The sequence below is a fragment of the Amphiura filiformis genome, unplaced genomic scaffold (assembly GCF_039555335.1).
Source record: "Amphiura filiformis unplaced genomic scaffold, Afil_fr2py scaffold_40, whole genome shotgun sequence".
NCBI lineage: Eukaryota > Metazoa > Echinodermata > Ophiuroidea > Amphilepidida > Amphiuridae > Amphiura > Amphiura filiformis.
In genome coordinates, this window is record NW_027305504.1 from 153,559 (window position 1) to 179,307 (window position 25,749).

The 25,749-nt window shown below is 35.8% G+C and overlaps 2 protein-coding genes across 4 annotated transcripts; both read left to right on the plus strand.

The window, feature by feature from the left end:
* Positions 1-1,225: 1,225 nt before the first annotated feature.
* LOC140144118 (uncharacterized) lies at positions 1,226-8,913 on the plus strand. Its single transcript, XM_072165952.1, has 4 exons — positions 1,226-1,355; positions 2,059-2,324; positions 4,409-4,531; positions 8,715-8,913. The coding sequence occupies exons 1-4, from the start codon at positions 1,295-1,297 to the stop codon at positions 8,868-8,870; spliced, it is 606 nt and encodes a 201-aa protein (XP_072022053.1). The 5' UTR covers positions 1,226-1,294; the 3' UTR covers positions 8,871-8,913.
* Positions 8,914-14,515: 5,602 nt separating this feature from the next.
* LOC140144120 (thiosulfate:glutathione sulfurtransferase-like) lies at positions 14,516-25,749 on the plus strand. Of its 3 annotated transcripts, none has more exons than XM_072165956.1 (5): positions 14,516-14,615; positions 17,188-17,271; positions 19,637-19,780; positions 22,144-22,306; positions 24,128-25,749. In XM_072165956.1, the coding sequence occupies exons 2-5, from the start codon at positions 17,265-17,267 to the stop codon at positions 24,180-24,182; spliced, it is 369 nt and encodes a 122-aa protein (XP_072022057.1). In that variant the 5' UTR covers positions 14,516-14,615; positions 17,188-17,264; the 3' UTR covers positions 24,183-25,749. The 3 variants fall into 3 exon arrangements, with proteins under 3 accessions (XP_072022057.1, XP_072022058.1, XP_072022055.1); XM_072165957.1 differs by having other exon boundaries at positions 14,605-14,693; XM_072165954.1 differs by lacking the exon at positions 14,516-14,615 and adding an exon at positions 14,624-14,749.

Sequence of the window (25,749 nt, forward strand, 5' to 3'; positions counted from 1 at the left end):
ACTGGCCCATGAAATAGCAAAACGCACCTTCATTTGGGCCTAAAAATTAATAGTCTGAAATTGAAATTTCCAAACATTTCGTCCCCATCTGTAGATTGTTTATCCTATGTTTAGTCATTTTAATTAATGACACTTTACTCTTTGCCGTCCCCATTTTATCATTGGAAACATTCGCCTGGGGAATCATGGTATAGTGTGTTCTTTAAGAGAATTTTGCTATTTTCTAGGTGCAAATATTTTCAAACTACTAGCTTTTAGAATGACAGCTTAGAGCTTAGATTTTCATTTGGACCCTATGAAAGAAGTGATGGTTGCGATGGTCATATAGGTAGACAAGGAGACTGCGCTTATATGGACTGGGTCTCTGAATGTTATAAAATTACTTTAAAGGGGTTTCTTGTATCACAGTGGTCAGTGAAAATATATAAAATTTATGTTAAAGCCATATTATAACATTTCTGTAAAAATAGATTAGTATTTATTTTCCATAAAATGTTAGCTTTTACTGTCAGATATGTCCCCTTTTAATTTTGAGTCGAACAAGTGAGGTAAAGCATATAAAATTGGAATTTACTACTAGCGCCCATACGGTACGATCCTCTCGGGGTGTATGTGTATGTGTGTATCCCGCACGTTGTGTACGTACTGTGCATACGTGTTCGACTAATATTTCCATCGTAATAATAAAACCTGAGACGAAACAGTATTTTCGTCTCATAATAAAACGCCGGTTCCATCGTTTTATTCAAAATCTCGGATTTTGACAAAACTACAGCACCTAAAGTGTTGATTTTTGCAGAGTATCTTTATTGACTAAAGTACATTACAATCGTGTAAAAACCAAAATTTTAAAAAAAATTTGAGGGCGTTCTCGATCTCCTCGGCAAATGTTATAATATGGCTTTAATGACACGCTTCTGCTTGCTTCCTAATATCTATCGATGTTTAAGAAAATCTTCGTCGTGTGAAATGGCAAGATACATCTGTTTTTATCACTTTATGTAGCCCTATAGATTTAGACAAACATAAGGACTTATAAAAAAATGAAGACAAAACAAACCAAGAATACGAAATAAATAAAAAGAAATATTAGTACGACACATTCGTATTTAATTTATTTGCAATGCATTATGGGAGCTTGTAAAGTTCGTAATCTATCCTTATTCTGGCAAATTTGACCCGGTGCAGAAATTAAACACAATACGATTGTATAAGTTTATGTCATCAAAATATGAAGAGTGTTGAACAATTACAAAAAATATTTTTAACAGAAAACTAAGAATATTATGCAAAAATGGCGAGTGGCTTTAAATTAACTGTGCAAATGGATAATTATAATAATAATTCACCTGAAGGTAAGTTCAATCATATTTTCATTATTATTATTATTATGTCAAATTTTGATCCGGTGCAAAAAATAAACACAATTGTACGAATATACAAGTGTATTTCATTAGAATATTAACAATGTTGAACGATCAGGAATACCTAATATTTTTCACAGAAAAATAAGACTTTTAGGCAAAAATAGCACATGAGCAGTGACACAGGTCAATAACTTATATAGGCACAAAAGGCAAAAAAGACATGGCCAATCAGTGGTTCACAGCAGCTATGAACAGCAAAAGTGAAGGGGATACAGTAGGCTAAAGCATCAGACACGAGTAATAAGATTATGCACTCTGCTCTTGAAGGATGGTGCGCCGATGGTGCGTCCGACTACTCCATCTGGTAGGCTATTCCAAACGTGAACTTCCAATGTGGATTATTATTATTATTATTATTATTATTATTATTATTATTATTATTATTATTATTATTATTATTATTATTATTATTAGTTATTATTATTATTATTATTATTATTATTATTATTATTATTATTATTATTATTATTATTATTATTATCATTATATTATTATTCAACTGTCCCCAATTGAAGTAGGCTTTTTAATAAACTGATTGGCAATTTTGATACAGCCTGTATTAGTCATATACTAGTATATCCAATATTGTTTAACTGTATAATCTTTTTACTATTACTTCAAAATCATTCAGCACTCTCATCAACTTCACAACCACATCAACAGCAAAACTTACACCTGCTAGATGCCGGACAACTAAACATAACTTCTGTCATACCCGGTCACCTGAGTTATCCTCACCAACCATCATGGCAACTACCTCCACCCTATCAAGAGGTTCCGCATTCGCCTCCTTCAGATGATCCTCCACCTTATCAAGAACTGCCACAACAGACGACTCCGATCGATCAAAATGAACAGCGAGTGTTACAAGAAACGGCTGCTCTAAGGACTATCAAGGTAAGGGAATTAAGTCGTCGCTTCTTCCCAGATCTTCTCTGAGATATAATTAATCACTCACTCCTCTCATTCACTTACTTACTCATTCGACCACTCCCTAGGAGGGCACTCCAACTTTGGAGGTGACGCGTATGTAGGGCTGTTAAGACCCCTTTTTCAGCATCGCTGTCACCCAAAAACCCCATATTTTTTTACGAACACATGCTCTGTCACCCGAAGACCCCCTATTTTTCCATTTGATCTGTCACCCAAAGACCCTTACAAGCTCAATTTGAACAGCAACTTTCATTTATCACTGATTTTGTGACTTATTTTGAAAAAACAATGAAATTTGAAGCCATTTCGAACTAGAAATTCGATTTTCGAGGTTTTTGTGGCGCTGTTTTGGCTCTCACCCCAAATTTTCAATTAAAAAAAAGGTCATGTTCTTACCCAATGACCCCATATTTTTTACATTTTGCTCTCACCGAATGCCAAAAATCATGCTCTCACCCAATGACACCATATTTTTTACATTCTGCTCTCACCGAATGCCCCTTAGTGCGAAAGTGCCAGCCCTACACCTATATCCATTTCATATTGAAGTGCCCCCCCCCCCTCACTCCACCATTCAACCACTCACTCAACCACTCACTCAACCACTCACTCAACCACTCACTCACTCAACCACTACTTGACTGCCATTATTTGAGTCTCTTCGTCCACCTGTTATCTTCAGTTCTTGATATTAAATATCCTGCTCATCTCCTTTGTGTTTCCTTAATCTTAATCAACGACCTCTAGCAACACCATTTTGTCACATGTCAATGATCAATTGTCGCCACATCATCAGCATATAGAGGAATTCCCGGGAAGAATTCCTGGAGAGGGCAATTCTTATTAGCATATGCCGCATTGTTATGTAAATAGCGATTGTTATTGAATTTTTTTTCGACGTTTCATTTTTTCCTATGCCCCCTGTGGTTCCCATGAGGGTTGAATGTCACACTGGGGCCAAAAAAAAGTCCATCGTGATTGTTCTTCTTATCGCAGGGAATAAAAGAGTCAATTGTCATATTTTGTCAAAATGTCAAACATTTCATACACAAAGGTAAACATTTTAAAATGGTCCGATTTCATCGAAATTGCTAGGATAAGTTGCGATTGGGGCAATACCGCACAGCGTCATCATCCCTATATCTTCGTGTCATATATTACCATGATAGTAGGGCGAATCCACTAGTTCTTCAATAGCCACGCTTCGAGATAGGCCGATCGACTCAGGCTAAGCACACCACCGATTACCATAAAATTACACGCTTCTTCTCCATTACAAATGTAACGTTGCCATTTTATCAGCTGAATGATTAATTTTTCCTCTTTAACGTTGCCAACTAAAGAAAATTCGATTTTTCGTTAGTTTTTGTTTTTTAAGACGCAAATTGGGTTTTTAATACGCACAGTTACAACGCTTATCATATTCTTTCAACACATATATTCAGCTGCAACTCTTACAAAAGTTTTGGACAAAAAGCAAAAATAAAGGTATATATTAACATGATTAAAGGGTTTGAGAATATAATCACATCAAAAGAATCTACACCATCATAGCACAACATGTATTCTATTTTCACTATAGGAATAAAATGAATTCATCTCAATATGCAACGGAGGAATGTGATCTTATTGTCCCTGAGTTTACTATTCTATACAGACCATTGAAAGACTCGACCTTCAACAATATGGTGACAATAGATTTAGCCTGTTTATTTTGAAAGAAAACTCATAGCTGAATATAATTACATCGATGAGCTATTAGCGATAGGTTTTAGCCAATGATTGATTTTTAACCAATCACTCACCGAGCGCGGAGTACAAGTATAAGCTCACTCTCAGCAGCCGGCGGGTAGTTTATAAAGACACGTGCTTTGATGCCTATACAAAATAATTCTTTACCTGGCGTGGACGATGTGTACCGTAGACACTCAAAAACATACGTACAGTGAACTAGGGTTGTGAATCCAATTTAATTTTACCTGTTTGAATGACTACAAACATAATGCAATGACATCTCTATCTTCTTTTTTCCCAAACTTCAACTGTAGAACAATGCAAGATTGGATTCCGAGGAAACCAGAATACCGCCAACGAACATGGACTGGGCTTTGTGTGCCTTCTTTTGTTGCGTCTGCCCATTTGGTATCATTGCTTTGATATACGCGAACCAGGTAATATTATAAATACATTATAAGACCACCCATTCAGTTATCCCAGCGCGAGTGTAAAAAAATTAAAATTGTTTATAAATTGCTTTTAAGTGAAGGATAAGTCATTCATATTGTCATTATTTTTTAAACGAAAAGTTTGGCAAAAAACCGAAGGAAACAGCAGTATTGACGAAGTTAGGAAGCCCCATTCAAATACATGTAGCTAATTTATATACTGTCAGTATATATACTGCGCCAATAAAGTATCCTTACACTTGGAAAAATAATCACAATTTCAAAACTAAACAATATTGGGGTAAATTTGTTTTTTTAATAGATGCACTATCTAATCCTGCACATTATGACACCACATTGAATCCAATGTGACCTCCAGAAGTAAAGTTACAAGCAATTGAATAGACGAAGGTCCCGTTTTAAAAGTGACAAAGACCACTTGACATGTGACGTCATTGCCCGGCAGTATGCGCACGCATTATGGCACTTTCCATTGTTCTTTGCCCTGCAGTGAGCGTGCGCATCTTAGTTTGCTCAGGGCATGTGTATTTTAAATCTCCCACCACATTTCACATAGTACAAGAAAGCCATTGAACGGTTCGTTCGAGCATATCGAAAGACCAATCCCTCGCCTTTGTTGATCAACATTGATGTCAAGTGGTCTATACAAGGCGCAAAAAGATTCCAACAAGCGCAACAAAGAGACAACACAGTTTCTTCAATGAAGCGTTATTTAAAGCAGTTTTATTTCAGTTTTACTTCTCTGTACTTTTCATAACTTTCATTTTGATTGTCAGTTCTTTTGTTTCCGTTTTCTTTTGTTCCTTTTGTTTTAAATTAAAGCCAAACGCATAAATTAGCTATTCACCACTCTCAAACCAGCTGTCTAGTCTGTGGAGTTTTGAATAGGCCAGTTTGTCACTTTTAAAACGGGACCTTCGTCTAATCAAATGCTTGTAACTTTGCTTCTTGAAGTCACATTGGATTCAATGTGGTGTCATAATGTGCATGATTAGATAGTGCATATATTAAGGGGGTACTACACCCCTCAATAAATTTGTGTCTATTTTTGCATTTTTCTAAAAAACTAATAACACAGTGGTAACAAAAGTTATGTATATTATAGGGGCAAGGAATCCAATTACTACACTGGAATTTCAGTGACCCAAGACAAGCGGTTTGTTATTTATGATAAGAAATAAGGTACCGCTAGGATGTACCTCGTTTCCTATCATATATACTGAACCGCTTGTCTTGAGTCACTGAAATTTCAGTTTAGTACTTGGATTCCTTGCCCCAATAATATACATAACTTTTATTACCAGTGTGTTATTATTTTTTGAGAAAAATGCAAAACTACTCACAAATATACCACAGGGGTGTAGTACCCCCTTAAGAAAACAAATTTGCCTCAATATTGTTCAGTTTGGAAATTGTGATTATTTTTCCAAGTGTAAGGATACATTATTGGCGCAGTATATATTACAGATTCATGTAAATGCCTCAATTGTCTTAAATACACGGCTTTCGGCTGAACCACTAGCAGGCTATGTTAGGACATCTATGACAATGACAAAGGTACCGAAATCTGAATTTTGATGATTTTTATGAAGATGACTCGTCCGGATATAGCCCCGTTCACAAACCGCGACGCCTCTCGAATAGCGAGTGGATCATAGGTATCAGAGTACAGCACTATTGGTGGAATATCTTGGATCATCATAGGTATCAGAATATAGCACTATTGGTGGAATACTAGTATCTTGGATCGTCATAGGTATCAGAATACAGCACAACTAGAGCCTGTGCTAGTCAGGATGAGCAAATCACTGAATGGGCCTTTAAGGTTGATTATTCCAGCCATGGCTTAATTCTGAATTGTCACCTAATTTGGGTGTACTTTGTCTTCGGTCCAATCTCTATCATGGAAAGTTTGCTATATCTTTCTAAATATAATGATTGTTTGTTCTAGATTTGTGTTATAGCGTTTCATATTTGAAAGAACTAATGTTTAATTGCAACATTTCGAAACTACAAACCCAAACTGGGTGCTATGATGTACAAGATTGGGCTACGAGTATGCATTTTACCAAGTTAGCAATAGGTATTTCCTTCATGTTGCCAATGCATGACTTTCTTTATTATACTCAAAAACGGATTTTATTATACATGTACTAGAAAGTTGTTTACGTGCATATAGGCTCCTTCACAGCCGGTTTCTGTTGTGTATGTTTACAACTGAGCCACATACAGACTGGGTTGCCGGGACTACCAGACAAAGAATCTGTTTTTTGACTATAATTTGGCCTCCTATCAGTTTTACTGATAAGATGGCTAATTGAAAATAAACACTTATTTTGTAAACAGATAATGCTCTGTGGTTATTTATGGATGGAAACTTAGGAAATTGCTATTAATGAAATAATTAATATATTAAACATACATTTTGCTTTCTTAACGATCAAAATCCGTTCACAAATAAGGTTTTTAGGAACCATTCGACAATAAACATTTTGAACAATTTTGCTCTATGAAAAAGGATACAATTGCACCCCTGCTGATCCGACTACTGATAAGCTGTCAACAAGCATTGACAAGTAAAGTGTGACCACTAATTAAACAATAATAATGAGCATTATCTGACCATTCCCTGATCTGACCAGAGCTGGGTTAAATAGTGCAGGTGTCTATACTACCAACACTAATTGATGTTGGGAGTAACACTAGTCGTCGAGGGGGGGGGATACCAGTAATTGGGGTAGATAGTGGCTTTGGTTTTATACATTTTTGGTACATGTAGAGCAACCGGGAATCTGGGATTGAGTAATCAGTCTTTTTGATTAGGCCAATGAAAATCGATTTTGAGTTTCCCGTCAACGCCCTCACTTCATTTTCTGACCCTCACTTGAATTCATTATTGTGACTATTTTTAATATACTTTTGAATCTCATTAGGGCTAAACATCCATCTTCAAGTGAGTGAGTGGCAAATAACAACACATTTTACATACGTGTTGGTCATATAATGAAAGGCAGAAAAATAATGAATAATGAAAAAGTTACCTCACTTGTTTTCAGAAATTATGTGACGGAAAACTCAAAATTGACTGTTAGTGGCCTTATAATGTGATTGTAACTACCAGTAAACTATACATTACGAATAAATATATCTAAAATTAATTACCATGCTTTTAATGGATTTTATACTAAATATTGGTAAATAGTAAAACACAGAAAAGGTAAAAGGACAGAAATTTGGAGTTTATATGAATAAAAGATTTGAGAGGAATTCGAAGGAGTTAGATTGTTATGGACATGGTGGGTTAGTAAGCGGAAATGTTGAAGGTCAGGTCAAGGTCATCCGAGGTGAATTGAGTATAGATTGTCAGATTGTGGATAACAATTCTGCCCAAAATTGTTAAAGGTCATTTGAGGTCGACTAAGTATATATTGTGTTGGATTGTCAGAATGTTCAAAGTGGTGTCAAGCGCATTTGATGTCAATAGAGCATCGATAGTCTGATTTTCATAAAACGTGGTGCATGTAATCACAATTAGGCCCTAAGGGTCAAAACCATCAAGGTCATATCAAGGTTAACAGTTACTGATAATAGATAGTTGGATTGTCATGAAATTTGGTTGATATGAAATCCCTTAATTAAGCAGCAAACATTCTTAAGGTTATCTGAATATAGATTGTTGGATTGTTGTAAAACTCAGAGGATGTGATTTCAATTGAGCCGTTTGTTACAAGTATGAACTAAATGTAGACCAATTTAGCACACATTTTCCAATTCAGCTTTCGACATGAAAATTTTGAGTATTTCCTAGTATGTCATTGGTGGTATTTACCAATAAATGCCAATATTTCGCACCCGGTTAGTTGTGCCAAACATTCAAATTTACTAGCTTTCCAATTCAGTACTTGCAATGCAAAATTATGAAACATGATCTTCATCCATGGCGTTGTCTTTTTAAAGACATTTCTTGTTAGAGATAACGAACCTTAGGGATACCGGGCTTGTTAGAATTAGAAATAGAGGGCCTTATTTAAAATTAGTGATAGCGAACCACATTTCTGCATAATGATCCCGGGATAATGACAAGTGATTTATGTCGCTGATGTTTGCGCCCTTCAAGTAATGATTTTGACTTATTATCATGATGTCGATATTTTACCTTTTCCAACAGGTTACGTCTTATATTTCGAGTGGTGATTATGAGAACGCCAGAAAGGCATCCAACAAGACCAAAGGATGGAGCAAAGCAGGAATCATAACGGCATTGGCAATTAGCATGATATCGGTTCTACTCCTCATACTTCATCGCTATATGAGAGTCATTTAATCTTAACTATGTTAAACGAATCAGACATGCCTGAATGGACTTAAACTAAGCAATTCGAAGGCTCTGGAAAGTTTAAAGAATTGCTATGTTATTATTAATATTATGTAAATTTTACATGCTGTTAAATGATTATTACTCATCAGTGTTGACGTTTATTGAACAGCGAACTATTCAATCATGTGATTAGAATGAAGATTCTGAGTGGTCATTTAAAGCCTTAATGTACGATCTTTTTTCAGAATATACCTTTATTTTTTTCAAACCCGATTTTTTGGCATATTTGTAATACTTACACATGTTCCAACTTAAATCTATGAGCAAACTGTCAAATTCGCCCCATTTGTAGTAAAACGGGATGATTTTCTGTTGGGCCGACATATTATCATAATTTTTATATGATAATATGTCGGGACGACTCGCAAATCGTAGTCTCCTACAAAGCCAGTTTGGTTACGCTCCATGTGGAGGGAGCGTAACCAAACTGGCTGCATAGGAGTAACTCTGAGGCCGCACTCGCCGTCCTAATCCAAATAGTGCGAGATATTTCGAGTGATAGAGGTGAAGTTTATGAAGTTGTTTCTTTGCAAATTCCCAATGTTTTTCGCATCCAAATGTATTGGGAACTTTCATAATGATTGCATATTATCATTTTGGAAGAAAAAAAGAAAAATCTAAAAATTTAAAAAGATCGTACATTAAGGTTTAACTGCACGTAGTTTTAAGATGGCACGCAGGATCACTCAAAGTGGGAAATTTGACATTGTTTTGTATTGTATCTTTAAAAGTAATGATGATAAGTACATAAAAGCATACATTTTCCGAAAGTAAATGACACAAGGAATCCAACTATGAGTTTTGAGAAAAGCGCCAAAATTGATTTTCCATGCCAATTTTATTCGGTCCGCCATAACAACTTACTCTAAATACCAAAATTGATTAAAATTCCATATTATTGTTCTAAAGACACAAATCTAGAAAGTGTTTCCTCAAATATTTGAATTTTTTCTTCGTTTTGAAAATATACCTTAAAATATCCCAGATTTTGGTCAAAATTGAACAAAAGTCAAATTTTGATCCTTTTTGACCCATATTTTTAAAACGAAGGAAAAATTCAAAAATTTAAGAAAACACTTTCTAGATTTGTGTCTTTAGAACATCAATTTGATATTTAGGATAAGTTGTTATGGTGGACCGAAAAAAATGGCATGGAATATCAATTTTGACGCTTTTCTCAAAAACTGCTCATTTTTCAGAAGTCTGCCGTGCTAGTTGGATTTCTTGTGTCATTTCCTTTCTGAAAATGTATACTTTTATGTACTTCATCATATACTTTGAAAGATACAATACAAAACAATGTCTAAAATTTCAGACTTTGAGTGATCCTGCGTGCCCCCTTAAATAAGCTGCGCGTAGCTACAATCCAGAAAAAAAGGTTGGTACACTTTGCCTGTCTTTTGGCATATCTCTGCCCCCACTCCCCCAATTCAATGTTGGACCAAGCCATGTTGTCAACAAGCCCGTGAGACCCTCCAACATTGAAAGATGGGTAGTGGGGAAGGGTGAGATATAGGGGGTAGTCTGTACTTCACATATACTGCATGTATGTTTCACTCGCCTCTCCAATTTTGATAGGGCGCGCATTTCAATTGTTTAGTGCAAGTGTGCCAACTATTTTTTTCCTTGATTGTAGCTGCACGTTATGACACCGAAAGCTTGCCATAAACGTCACATGTCCGTCTTTTATGATATTAAAGGATGTTACTTTTGGTGCATAAATCATTATTTTTAATTCGCGGAGGAGGGGTGGGGAAGAGGTGTTTGTGGAAGTGGAGCTGGAGGTGTGCGTTGTGGGTTTTAAAACTGAACAATATTGGGGTAAATTTGTTTTTTTTAATAGATGTTTTTTAATAGATCTAATTCTGCACATTATGACACCACTTTGAATCCAATGAGACGTCAAGAAAAGCGCAAAAAGATTGCAACAAAGAGACAACACAGTTTCTTCAATGAAGCTTTATTTAAAGCAGTTTTGTTTTTATTTCAGTTTTACTTCTCTGTACTTTTCATAACTTTCATTTTATTTGTCAGCTCTTTTGTTTCAGTTTTCTTTTGTTCCTTTTGTTTTAAATTAAAGGAACGCACAAATTATCCATTCACCACTCTCAAACCAGATGTCTAATGCGTGGAGTTTTGAATAGGCCAGTTTGTCACTTTTAAAACTGGACATTCGTCTAATCAAATGCTTGTAACTGGCTTTGCTTCTTGAAGTCACATTGGATTTAATGGGGTGGCATAATGTACCGGATTAGATAGTGCATCTATTAAAAAAACAAATTTACCCCAATATGGTTCAGTTTTGAAATTGTGATTATTTTTCCAAGTGTAAGGATACTTTCTTGCCGCATTATGTATCTCAGTTTGATGTATAATGATGTTTCATGTCAATTATTATGGTTTTAATTATTTAATCTTTGAATTTATGATTAAGGATATTACTTTTATGAATGTCTATTTATTAAAATGTTGTAAATATTTACATTGGTTCTTTCTTTTTTCAATTATTTGTTATGTTTGTGTACAAATGGTGTAATTGTATGTTGTAACTTAGGTCAGTGTCAGAGGATGATTTAAGGAAGCCCCATCATGCACTGTACAAGTGTTACCACGAGAGTTTCAACTGCCACTTTACTTTTCAAATCCCATTGAATTCTGTGCAAAAGATGTTGTTTTAGAATTGTGTGTGTGTCATCATTACTTAGTCGATTTCAGAACAAAAGTGATGTATGCATGAAGGATAAATCACACCTTCTGTAGATAACATAAAATGTGAAATCAACCCACATTTTAAATGTGTTTTTTTGTAAATATATCAGTCCAAAATCAAATTTAACAGTGCACGTCTATGGCAAGCCAAGGGGTCCAAAAGCGTGGAACTGCTACGCGTAGCTTCTTTCTCGTTATGAGCAGCTGTTTGACCAATCAAAATAGTCAAATTTAATCACGTGGTTGGGTCGTTAGCTGCGCGTAGTATAGTGCTAGGTATCCTCTTTCACAATTATTATCTTGTAATTAATTTACGGAATTAGCATAGATAACGAGCGGGTAAGGAGGCCAAATCACAGCACGTGTCAAGAGAACATGTTGCTAATGCCTGGCTAAAATGACACAAAGCATATTTATTTAGTGTTTCCAAGTTTACACCGTGTTTAATAGCAAGTAACTTTATACTCGGGCTGTATTAGCGGTGCAGGGGATATGAAGGTCAAACAACAACTACTACTGATGTAAAGCGCTGTGTAAAGATATTGCAGGAAAGCGATATCACATGCCACTGTGTAAATATGGAGAGAGTAAAATGGGTCATCATTTTTTTCGGAACGGGGGTTCCTAAATTTACAAAAAGTCGGCGTCAATAAAATTGCGGCCCTCACTATTTCGGCATCAAAATGTTATGACCCCCGACTCCCACCACCGATACACCTTACCCCCTAGACAGGCTAAAATTGTATTGAAATCAGTCTTTTGAATACAATAAACACACTATCTGTAGTCATCTTGTGACTCGACATTTTGTCATTATCAATTTATGACCCCCTCCCCTTATTTTTCTTTCCAAAAAGTATGACCCCCATATTTGGGATCCCCTTCCGAAGAAAATGATAGTCCCCTAAATATAGAACAATCATCATTCTGTTCAGATATTACTTTAATAGCACCTATACCATTTTTTGCTGATATACTACAGATATTTTCATTTACAAAAATTAACAACGTAATATTTGTGAGAGAGGATGTTTACATCAGCTCCACGTGTTTAAAACCGCGAATCTGATTGGTTAATAAGCTGCACGTCACGAGAAAGAAGCTACGCGTAGCAGTTCCACGCTTTTGGACCCCTTGGCTTGCCATACACGTCTATGCAGTGTGCGAGCAGTGGTGGCATTATGTTCACTCACACAGCTGTGCTAACCGCAAGTTGACCCCAGTGGAGCGCTGGGAAGTGCTTAAATCATCCTCTGGGTCAGTGTATCGGGGGATCGCTTCAGGCCTTTTGAGCATCTCCTCATTCAAATTTGGTGCCATATATATTTTGTATGTTGATTTGAATGACAATAAAATGATAATGATGATGATTTCCGTGCAGATATGTATAAAATTTTCTTTTTTGCTTTAATGATTCACTATTTTCTTGATTGGTTTGAATTTATGATAGTAGGCCTTATTCAAAATGAGTGATAATGAACCTTAGGTAAAGCGAACCTTAATCTAAATTAGTGATAGCGAACTTTAGAGATAGCGAACCTTAATTAATTAGTGATAGCGAACCTTAATTAAAATTAGTGATAGCGAACCTTAGGTACAACGAACCTTAAATGCAATTAGTGATAGCGAACCCCCGGGGGAGGCACTCCCTATCTGAAATGGCAGGGATGTGCCTCGGCCATGTTAAAAGTAGGGGGCATTCAGGTCAAATGTACAATTACAAAAATATGGGGTCATTCAGTACACAACCTGAATAAAAATGGGGTCATTCGGTATGAAACTTTGAAAAAAGGATGGTCATTGGGGTAACAAAAAGTAAAATGGGAGTCATTAAGTACAGGATTGCCAAAACTATCATTAAGTACACACAAATAAGTGCCAAACTGCGTAAAAACAACTTGGCCACTTTCTGGAAAAGAACACAAATACCACCTAAATTTGGGAATTAAAAGGGGGGTCATTGGGTATAGCAGGAAATAGAAAAAGAGGGTCATTGAGTACATGAATTTTTTTTAAAGGGGGTCATTGGGTAATAGGTAGGACCATAACACAAAAAGGGGGTCATTGGGTACAAGCCGGCTTGAAAAAGGGGGTCTATCCCGAGGCACATGATGCATATCTGTCATGGAAGTGCCCCCCCCGGGAGCGAACCTTAGAGATAGCGAACCTTCAATAAAGATAGCGGGCCTTATTCAAAATTAGTGATAACGAACATTATTTGAAATTAAGTGAGACATGCAGTTCCAACTGATCACAAACTACTTAAAAAGATATAAAGGCAACCGTATGCGTTATAGCTGATGATGTGATGACGATGATGATGATGACGACGACGATGATGATGATGGTGGTGACGTGATGATGATGATGATGATGATGATGATGATGATGATGATGATGATGATGATGATGATAATGATGATAATGATGATGATGATGATGATGATAATATTAATAATGATGATGATGATCATGACGATAATGATGACGATGATGATGAGTAGGAAAAATGAGTCACCCAATATAATAATGTGCACTGGGTCATCAGTCTGATGATGATGCCACTGCTCCCATAAACTAACTTGTCAGTTGATCCCGAGATAGAGTCTGTTCGCATCTTGGTCCAGTATGGTTGCTTAGGTTCCATACAGGAACGTGCTCAGGTCCTAATGGGCAATAAAGTTGAATTTGCACGGCCATCTCTAGCTGGCGACAAGTACATTTTGCTGAAGCGCCCCCGGTAGCGCCAACCCAGAGCATTATGATGATTAATACAGCCTTGATGCAACGGCGCTGTTCCTTCTATTCATTGAGACAGGTTTTGAGACCAATGTCATGACTACGACGACCTGTATTCCGTATGCTATATATAGCATTTAAATATAATGCGTTCAAATTAAATCCATTCAATGGTATTCAACCGGGTATTCAACTACCGTACTTTGTGAGAAAAGGTCGTTCAAGTATTTTTCGAAGGTCGTTGTATATTGATCTGCATTACCAACGCGTGTCACTTTCTTATCTCTGATCATATATCTTTGGAAGTCGATTAGTTGGTAGGTAGGTACAGCTATAATAGGCTACAGTACAGGTGCTTATCTAGGCGCTATTTACGGGTAAGTACGCCTATTTTATTATATGTCTGTCAAAATAATTATACCTAATAGTATTGATTGTGTAGGCATTAAGCCAATAAATAGTAAAATAACATTCCAACACTATTTTCAAACATCATTTTGGAATTCAAGTTCAGAATGTGATTACATGCAGCTACATACATGCATACCGATTGCATTATGTGCAGTGATGGTGACCGGGATGGCGGTTGTGCATTATACATTGCATGGTGGTCCGACCCATGCATGTTTTGTACGTAGCTAGTATGGTTAATGCCCGGGGGGGCACTTCAATTATGTTAATGTCGGGTTTAAAGGAGTATTTCGTGATCCTAGCATCCTCTTTTTATGACATTTTTCAGTACATATCCACGAAAAAGCCTATTCCCAAAATTTCAGTTGATTCCGATTTTGCGTTTGCGAGTTATGCATGATTAGGCCAAATAAAAAAATAAACATGTTTCACGTCCCCTCCCGCTTCCTTTTTTGAGGTTTTCTCAAATAAATTTTTATTTTTTGAAATTCAGTTATAACTTTTCAAAAAATATGTCTAGGAAGTTGGGATGCTTTCTATAGCCTTGTTAAGATACAAGAAACATTTTAGGAAGGTTTTGTGATCATTAGAGGGGTGTAACTCTCAGAACAACAAATAAAAAAGGGCCTCCTCCTTTTTCCAGGCATTATTGTATACAGATTGTACGCTAAAACAGCTCCAAGTATGGGTATTTACACCAATTTTGCAATAAAAAATAGAAAATAAAAAGCCCCCTCTTCCTCCTTTTTTTCGAAAACCCGGACGTGAAACATGTTTTATTTTTTACTTAGCCTTATGTGTATTACAATGCTCCATAGACAATGCGTTGTACCAGAACGAAATTCAAATTTCACGATATCTTTGCAAAACGAATTAATCTGCAAGAAATATTTTGTACATAAACATTATGTAGCCAGAGGTTTCCAGTGATATAAAAATCTCAACTTTTTTGAGAAAAGTGGGGGATGAGGCTGTGGATCACGAAATGCCCCTTTAAAACATAATGTATTAAGGGTATATAAAAGTAACGGTTTAATAACAATCAACACAAAACTGCAAAACATATTAGTGACAAAATATTTTTTTAAACTAGCTATACCAACTTTTTTGCCATAACATTTTGATATTTTAAACATTTTGTTTGCACTGAGAGCTACCAGTACTGAATTTTCAATAAACGGTTTTTTTGAATGTTTTAAAAAGCAACTATTTAAATAACCCCACACTATTTTCCCGGACTATTTTACCTAAGGCCGTATAAAATTATTGTAGGCATATTGGTTCTCGTCCCCTCCCTCCTCAATTTCTGGGATTTGTCAGATTTTTCCCCCGACTTGGAAGGATTTATGAAAACTTCATACACATTATGTAAGTTTATTAGAGAACAATTATTTGTGATACTCTAGGCCGGTGGTTTATCCCTCAGAATCTCACATTTGAAAAAAAAAGCGGCCTCGTCCTTTAATTCCTCGAGCATTGTTGGAAAAGACCGAAAACTACTGACAATGCTCATTTTAGGCCTACATTGGATTAACAAATTTTTTTTAAAAACATCCCCCCTCTTCAATTCATAAAAATCCTCTGAACCAAAACATTAATTTTATACGGCCTAACAATCGCGGCTATACGTGCGTAGCTGGAAGTTAATTAAAATTGCTTGACACTATCGATGACCTCATCGCAAAATACAAATTCAATGCATGTATGATGGCATAAACATGATAAAGGTGCTGAGCAATGATTCTGTGTGGGGAAGTTCAAAATGGCCTGCCAGAAAATGCTCACCCCACCCACGGCATGCCAAAAAAGAGCCCTAAGAGCATTTTTATTTAAAATTATTGGCCCTGAATATGCGCCAAAATCCCCCATCCCTCTAACCATGCTAACAAAACTCTTGCAGCCTAGAGATTCATTTTGAAGAGATCTATTCATTTCAAAGAGTGTTTTGTCCCCATCTGAAGTTGACAAGTTTAAATGAGTAGATCGTTTTAAGAGTGTATACCGCAATTCGCAATTGTGGGGACATTGTGTTTTTCATTGAACTTGCAGGGACCAGAATGAATTGAGGGGACATCGAGCCTTCCACTTCAACGATCCCATTTAAATGTGTATAGGCCTAAATAACACTAGCCTCCTCTTTTTGATTTAGGCGTATGGCACACACGCCGGAGGGAAGTCGTTCCACTATTTCCGCTTCAAACATAGACATAGTTGGGACATTGACAGAATGCCATTAGGCCTATAACTCACAATTACGGCATTGTCGGATATACTCTGAAACTATTCGCCTGTTTGTGTCTTTTATTAGGCGACGAAAAAAAGAAAATACTTGAAAGGTCCGTCCGCCCGTAGAGCAAGGTTTTTTTTCCGTCGCTTATACCGTAATATTAAACTTTTATTACAGACTGTATAAAGGACACGTGCTGAAACTTGGAAGTACGGTACAGGCCTACTCTCTGAAAACTAACACGGCGCACCGAGATGGCGGGTGAGATATTGTATTGAAGTGACTTAGCATATTAAATGTAACTTTTAACTTTTAAAAAACACATATATCTACAACCGACATTTTCAAAACAGTAACTTATAAAGAAAAATAATTTCTACACGCAATTGGCTATATGCCTACTCTGCTATCTTTTCAACAATCATAATGACAAGAAGAAAGGGCACAATAAATTTCAAATCAAACTCAAACAGAAAGTCAATTCACGCGGATGCTTACAACTTTTATACGTGAGTGCCCCCCACCCCCATGCTATAACTGGGACAAATCTCAGCAATAAATGCGCGAGAAAATGTGCGATTCATAAAGTTCAAATAATGATATTATTTGGTCAAAATCTAAGCATGTGTGTCGCATTGAGGGAATGATTGCAATACAATTATTACATGGACCATGGTTACCATTACTGGTTCTACTCAGTTCAGATTATCCGCTCCTTTTTCAAAAATGTTTTAGCTAACATAAGTCACACTTTTCTGGCATTACTGTAGTAGTTAGGCCGTATAAAATTAATGTTTTGGTTCTCGTCCAGAGGATTTTCATGAATTGATGAGGGAGGGAGGTGGTTTTTTTTTTTTTTTTTTTTTTTCAATGTAAAATTAGCATTGTCAGTAGTTTTCGGTCTTCTGAGTGCTCGAGGAAACGATGAGGCCCTTTTTTTTTTCAAATGTGAGATTCTGAGGATAAACCCCTAGAGTACCACAAAAAGACTTGGAAGTGATGCTTGTTCTCTAATAAACTTATTTATATGTATGAAGATTTCATAAATCATTCCCAAGCCTAAAAAAATTGAAAAATCTAAAAAAAAAAAAAAAAAAAAAATCTAACAAATCCCAGAAATTGAGGAGGGAGGGGACGAGAACCAAAATATTAATTTTACACGGCCTTATTATAAGTGTACACCAGGAAGAATTTTATATGGGTAGTCTAAATATTAATGTGAATTGCATTGTGGTCGTGTGTTTTGAGCTCGCCACCAAAAAAAGGTGGCGACGTTACATTTTGCCAAAGTCGACTCAAAACAAATGATGATATCTCTGTCAAGCAAGAAGTTATTGTCATGATTGTGGTATCATTTTATTGCTAAATAAAATGCACTTTCAACCCTGTAAAAAGAAATACTTGAACTTTTTTAATACTAACACTGTGCATCATAGACTTCAGAAGGGGCAGGGTGGCGGTGGTGGGGGATGTGGTGGTGGGGATGTGGTACACACAAACTCTATGGGATTGGTATTTTAGTGCGTAATCTGCTTCTGTAAAGGCTGTAAATTGGAGTTGGACTCTATTTACCATCTAAAAGACTCTCGGCCTTACAGCTAAACAATTCTGCTAATTGTTTTTAATCATTTATGATTGGTTTAGTCTAGAAAATACAAACTTTTCCATACAAAACTACCCGTTGTCATATTAAACACTGTAGTAAGTAATGCAGATGTCTTCAAAATCTAAAAGTTACTGTAAAATTTTAATCACTTATCCTATCATAGTCAAAGTATAGATTTTCTGAAGGGAAATTTGACGAGGAATCTAAATATGGACATATTGTTTTTATATGGGTAAGGGGGAAAATGTTTAGGTTCAAAATATGTTGAATTGTAAAAAAATCTAACATACTTTGGGACACCCTATATTCCGAGATTACCAAACAGCTGTGATTTCGGTTTCTTCCAAAGTCAGTTGGCTCTCCATATCCTCTAACCAAATGAATGTTGTTTACTTCCAGTTTATTACTTTAAGTTGGTAATAAGCAATGCATTGAGTGACCCATTTTTTATCAAAATCGTTTTTATTCCACCCTGTATAACTTGCAGGTCACCCTGTATAATGAGTTGAAATGTATATATTTGAATTGCTTATGCCTTCAGCTTTCCAAAAATGTATACTTTTGCTAGTTTAGGGTTGATGATTGTCGAGATAATCTAATTAGAAACCCGGTTGGTGTAAAAATTCATAATATGTGTCATGTAACGCTAAGGGTGGCGAGTTCAGGACACATGGCCTTGTGTCGTTCTGGGTACATTAATACTAGACATGGGGATGGGGACAACCCCACAAAAATGCCTTCTACTAGTCTTATTACAAGACTGCCCTACCCCAACCCTAAACCCTAACCCTAAACTCTGTAAACGAGGACTGGACTCAAGTCTAGCAAGTTGCACCCTATTCGGTAATTGTACCGAAATTTGCCTTTCTCTCAACTGACAATTTCAAACCATCCCCCGCCCCACGAAATTGATTAAAGACCATAATTATTTTCTTTTTCTGTTCAAGAGTCCCATTTTCTTTGGACTATTTTTAATAATTACTCCCTTCTTTTTTTCCTGTACCAAACCTTTTAATTTAGATGCTGTGTTGGAGGATGAAAATAATGTCTATTATCCTGGCCTTGTAAAGAGGATTGAATCTGGAGACATACAACTTATTGACGTCAGAGGAAAAGAAGAAGCGCTAGGACAAGGTCTAATTCCTAAATCTTTCAATTTACCATGTAAGTTATCAACGTGTTTTTAATATTTTAACTCAAACCGAACCAGGTCTCACTAATATCTCACTATTAAAACCACTGCTCGTGCATGCAATGCACGTGATGCGAATTCATAATGATTAGGTCTAAATGAAACACATAAAAATGCTTACAAGTGTAATTGCCTTAAGGGGTGTGTAAAAGGCAATCTAAAAGTACTGGTACATGGGGAGGGGAAGGCGGGACCTATAACCACATCACAGTGCCAGGTAATGACTAGGCCACCGTGTGTGAATGTATATTTATTTTGGAAGGCATGTTTGCTGGAAATTTGGACCTTTTTCTAAACTTGATATTTTTGGTGATATTTCAACAAAGCGACACGCCAAAGACAAATCTTTGGTCACATAACTTGTTATTGTTAATACAGCTCTTTTCAGCATAGCTATGTTACCATTCATTTTGGTGATTTACTAAATAGGCCTCTATGTAGTTGGATTAGTGGTTTTGTGGCGTGCTTCACAACCGGGAGGTCCCCAATTCGATCCCAACGCTGCCTCGATTTTGTTTTGTTTTTTCAAAATTGGGGAAAATACTGCTAAGTTTATTTGGTGCATGATCTGAGTTTAGTGTTTTTAGTACAATTTCACGAGAAAATAAGATTTGTGGTTAAATAGAAACAATCAAATCATAAATTTATACCAGTCATGCCCTGTCTGATTTTTCTTGAATTTGAAATTATTGAGGCATGTAGTAATGTCAATGTGTCGTGAGATTTCTCAAATCTATTCAACATGCCCGGTCATCTGAGAATATTAAACTACATGGTTGATCAACTTATACTTGGCACATATTGTTCAATCTTCTTTAGTTTGATCTTTTCCCTCCGACATTAACGTTATTAAGGCAGATGTGCACTCTCAGCCATGCATGTAGTAAAAGTGCCACATTGTACGGCCGCCTGTATTAGAAATATTATCAAATATAGTTGCTCGAATTCCAAATGTTTTTGTGGAGGTATCTGCTTTCTCGACTCTTTTGTCAAAACAAAAACACACTAATTTAGAGGCATATAGGCCTATATGCTTCGCGCCTGTTATATGCAATTCTTCGGCATTAGATCACTTTCATATTATTTAGTTTTTTGCAAAATCTACTACAGTAGGCTATATGTTTATGCAGGGAAGTGCCGGTTTATGTTAGTTCAAAAATTGCAAATAGTGAAGGACTGAAGGTTATGTAGACCTACGTGTAGAAGAAAAGGTACGAACAATTATCATAAATATATAGGCCTACCCTGTATGTCCCAGAGATGTCAACAAGTCATTTTTTGCAAGTCAAGTCCAAGTCACAAGTCCTTTTGTCCAAGTCCCAAGTAAGTCAAGTCATTTTGAAAAAGTTGCAAGTCAAGTCAAGTCACAAGTCATCAAATCACAAGTCAAGTCGCAAGTAAGTCACAACTTGTCACAAGTCACTACAAGTCTATTCACCAGTTTTGTGTATGCTGGGACAGGACTCCATTGTAAGTTTTCAACGCAACATACTTTTACTTCCCACGCCGAGCCTGTGTCGCTGATTGAGGGCACTAGTTAAATACATTTATTTATTTCAAGTTCAGGTTATGCCGGACACGAGGCCCGCCAGCGGATAATTCATTAATGTTATTGTAGGCCTATTAATATTCATAAATTCTATCCATAAATTTCAATTTACAGGAAAGTAACCTCAGACTTGCGTTGGTAACAAGTCAATTTTTTCAAGTCCAAGTCCAAGTCCAAGTCCAAGTCATTTTGTCTAAGTCACAAGTAAGTCAAGTCATTTTGCAAAAGTTGCAAGTCAAGTCACAAGTCCCAAAAATAGTGACTTGAGTCAGACTCAAGTCCAAGTCACACGACTCAAGTCTACATCTCTGGTATGTCCTGAACAAATGTGTCGAGGTTCACCCTATTCTTTGTAAAGACCGAAGTATCACCGTTACATGGATCATCTTTAAACAAATTTTCATTATCTAAATCAATATATTATTGAAAAATAACACTTGATGTTTTGCAAAAGTTCATTCTGCATATCATAATACTTTGAAAACTTGCTTGATTTATTGTTGTTAATGAGTTATGTACGTTTTACAAAAGTGTTGTTGTTTCAGCCCTCTTTACAACATAACTCAAGAACCACAGGATCTACTAAAGTATATCTGTGATATTTGAATTCTTCTACACACTCGCTATAAAATGATCAATGTAATTTTTGCCAAAGCTCACTATCATTCGCAAGATGCTGTGAACTACCAAATTGCAACAGTTTAAAATAGTTGCTAACCTTAATATAAAAACATTTGAAGTGCCCGTGAAATACTCTTAATCCTTCCCATATATTTCTCCTTTCAGTTGGAGAGCTTAAAGATGCACTGAATTTATCCGACGACGAATTCAAGTCCAAATACGGTCAGTGTAAACCATCTAAGACAGATACAAACCTTGTGTTTCACTGTGGAATTGGCAAACGAAGTATCAAGGCCCTGGCTGTAGCACGTGCAGAAGGGTATAGTCTGTAAGTAAAAACCTGAACAGCTAAATAATTTCTGAATTGGACTATATGGTTCCACTCAAAGATACCTTATACTCTTCCCAGAATCCTTTGCAACATGATACATCACCTCATATCATTAAATACACAATTACATTATACACTGTACAATCTCCTTTTGTTTTCATTCAAGAATAGGCTGGCTAAGCACGTTAGCACGGGTCAATAGTCAAGCAATAAACATATTTTGCAAGTTCTGGATGTGCTCTGTTCATGGAGCTACTTTTGTGACTATCAACCCATGTCGCAGTAGATAGCAAATCAGTACAGGATATTGGAATGGAAGACATGCATTGTGGGAAGTGTAAGTTATCTTCTCTGGGTTTCACTTGGATCAAAAATATGCTCATCTGTCAGGACACAGTTCTTTATCCTCTTATACAATCATACGATAGCATTTGAATGTGTTTGGTATAAAAATTCATACTCCAAAATGAGAGATCAAAGATTGTCATGGCAATGATGTGAAGTGTAAGTTACTTTGCCATTTGAAATGACACATGTGTGGCTGGGATTTCAATAACTACTTCATCAACACTAATATTAGCAGTAAATAGCTACTTCATCAACACTAATATCAGCAGTAGATAACTACTTCATCAACACTAATATCAGCAGTAGATAGCTACTTCATCAACACTAATATCAGGAGTAGATAGCTACTTCATCAACACTAATATCAGCAGTAGATAGCTACTTCATCAACACTAATATCAGCAGTAGATAGCTACTTCATCAACACTAATATCAGCAGTAGATAGCTACTTCATCAACACTAATATTAGCAGTAGATAGCTACTTCATCAACACTAATATCAGCAGTAGATAGCTACTTCATCAACACTAATATCAGCAGTAGATAGCTACTTCATCAACACTAATATTATCAGTAGATAGCTACTTCATCAACACTAATATCAGCAGTAGATAGCTACTTCATCAACACTAATATCAGCAGTAGATAGCAATGTAATATGACCAACTCTGACAAGAAAAACTAGATAGCCATTTTATCAACACTAATATCAGCAGTAGATAGCTACTTCATCAACACTAATATCAGCAGTAGATAGCTACTTTATCAACACTAATATCAGCAGTAGATATCTACTTCATCAACACTAATATTAGCAGTAGATAGCAATGTAATATGACCAACTCTGACAAGAAAAACTAGATAGCCATTTTATCAACACTAATATCAGCAGTAGATAGCTACTTCATCAACACTAATATCAGCAGTAGATAGCTACTTTATCAACACTAATATCAGCAGTAGATAGCTACTTCATCAACACTAATATCAGCAGTAGATAGCAATGTAATATGACCAACTCTGACAAGAAAAACTAGATAGCCATTTTATCAACACTGATATCAGCAGTAGATAGCTACTTCATCAACACTAATATCAGCAGTAGATAGCTACTTCGTCAACACTAATATCAGTAGTAGATAGCAATGTAATATGACCAACTCTGACAAGAAAAACTAGATAGCCATTTTATCAACACTAATATCAGCAGTAGATAGCTACTTCATCAACACTAATATTAGCAGTAGATAGCAATGTAATATGACCAGCTCTGACAAGAAAAACTCTACTTATTTTTCACTGTTTTTGTTAAAAGATCTGGAAGAATTTTGCAATGAAAAATCTGCTCTTTTTCCAAATATTTTTACGGCCCAGAGTTATATCAAAAATCATAAAAATGCACAAAATCTGCCATTATATCAAGAATGCCATCCCTGCTAATAACTTGTATTGTTTGTTATATTTTACAGTGCCAAGAACTTTCCAGGTGGATATAAGGAATGGGCTGAGGAAACTAAGAAGTAATATCGCACCTAACACCTGACGCTTAACCGACCACGCTTAGTTTAGTCAACTACCTCTTAGTTTTAAGGGGGAATAGCTATTTTATATCCATAATTTTGAAAATCTACATGTATTTCAATACCGTAAAACCCGTCTACAAGCATATATAGTGTTTTTTATACAAGCTTAATTAATTCGAAGCAAGCGTTAATATACCAATACAATAGATCTGTCTTAAAATAATACTTGTTTGTATATGCTTGGATCCGTAATTTATTTGCTCAAACTCCATGATGGCGACTGGATTAATGTAGCTTTCATCAGAAGCACACTATATGCTTGTAGACGGGGTTTTACGGTAGTTTTACAAGATAGGCTCTAAGGCCAAAAGAAAAAAGAAAGTCTGTCTCCGACAAATTTGGTAAAAAAGCTAAGCGTTATGCTTTTTAAATTTTTTATTATTTTTTTTTACAATGAAGCCACAATATTTAAATGTACTTTTAGATATTCAAATACAGAAACATAGTAATACACATACACAATGAATAGTTTTGTTTATCTCTTTTATAGTCAGTCATTAGTGATCATGGCCAAATGTGTACAAAAAGACAACAACCAAACTGCAAAAACAGACAAAATTGGATGGCGATATGATACTGAAAATATTTTTTTAAATTGAACATACGGGCAAAAAAAATTACGGCCAACACATAGTGCCAAGCGCTAAATTGGAATTCACATAGCAATGTGTGCGGGTATCTGAGACAGACTTTTTTTTAAAGTGAACAAACTTACACTCAATTACACACAGTGATCATCTGTATTGTTATATACAGTCCACAACTTTTAAAGTTCCCCCCTAATACTTTTTAAAATAAGTCGAAAAATATTTTGCAAAATATAAAAATGTAAAAAGATATGTATAGCCCTATTTGTTTTATTGTTTTACCCCTGTGGACCAATTTATAGCGTCACACATCATTGTGTTCAGTCACAATGGCTAATTGTGTAAGAAAAGAGGCCATTTTAAAAGTTGCACCTGAGTCCAAAGCGGTCAGGTTTTCTTTAACAAACACATGAATAGGCCTGGCCTACTGTATTGCTTGAGATTCCTATGGAATCAGATGCAAGCACTGTTTAAACGGTCTCTTTTTTTACATAATGAACCATTGTGAGTGAACGCAATGACGTGTGACGCTATAATTTGGTCCATATGTGTAAAACAAATAAGGTTACTTATCTTTTTACATGTTTGCATTTCGTCAAATATTTTTTGATTTATTTTAAAAAGTATTTAGGGGGAACTTATAAGTTGTGGCCCCTATAGGATTAGCATTTGGATTAAGGTTAGGTTACTAACATTTAATAATATAATTATTTAGAGATGGTCATTCTGATGGATGATCATACATTGCTCCAACACCTTACCTGACAACTATCCTTGCTGCACAACAACGACTGCATATTTATATTTCCAACTATAGTGGGCATTAAATTATATAAATGCAGGAAACTTATTAAATTAAATATAAGTAGGATATTAGAAAATATTTATGTATATTTGAATTAAAAAGCCCACGGCAAGAAA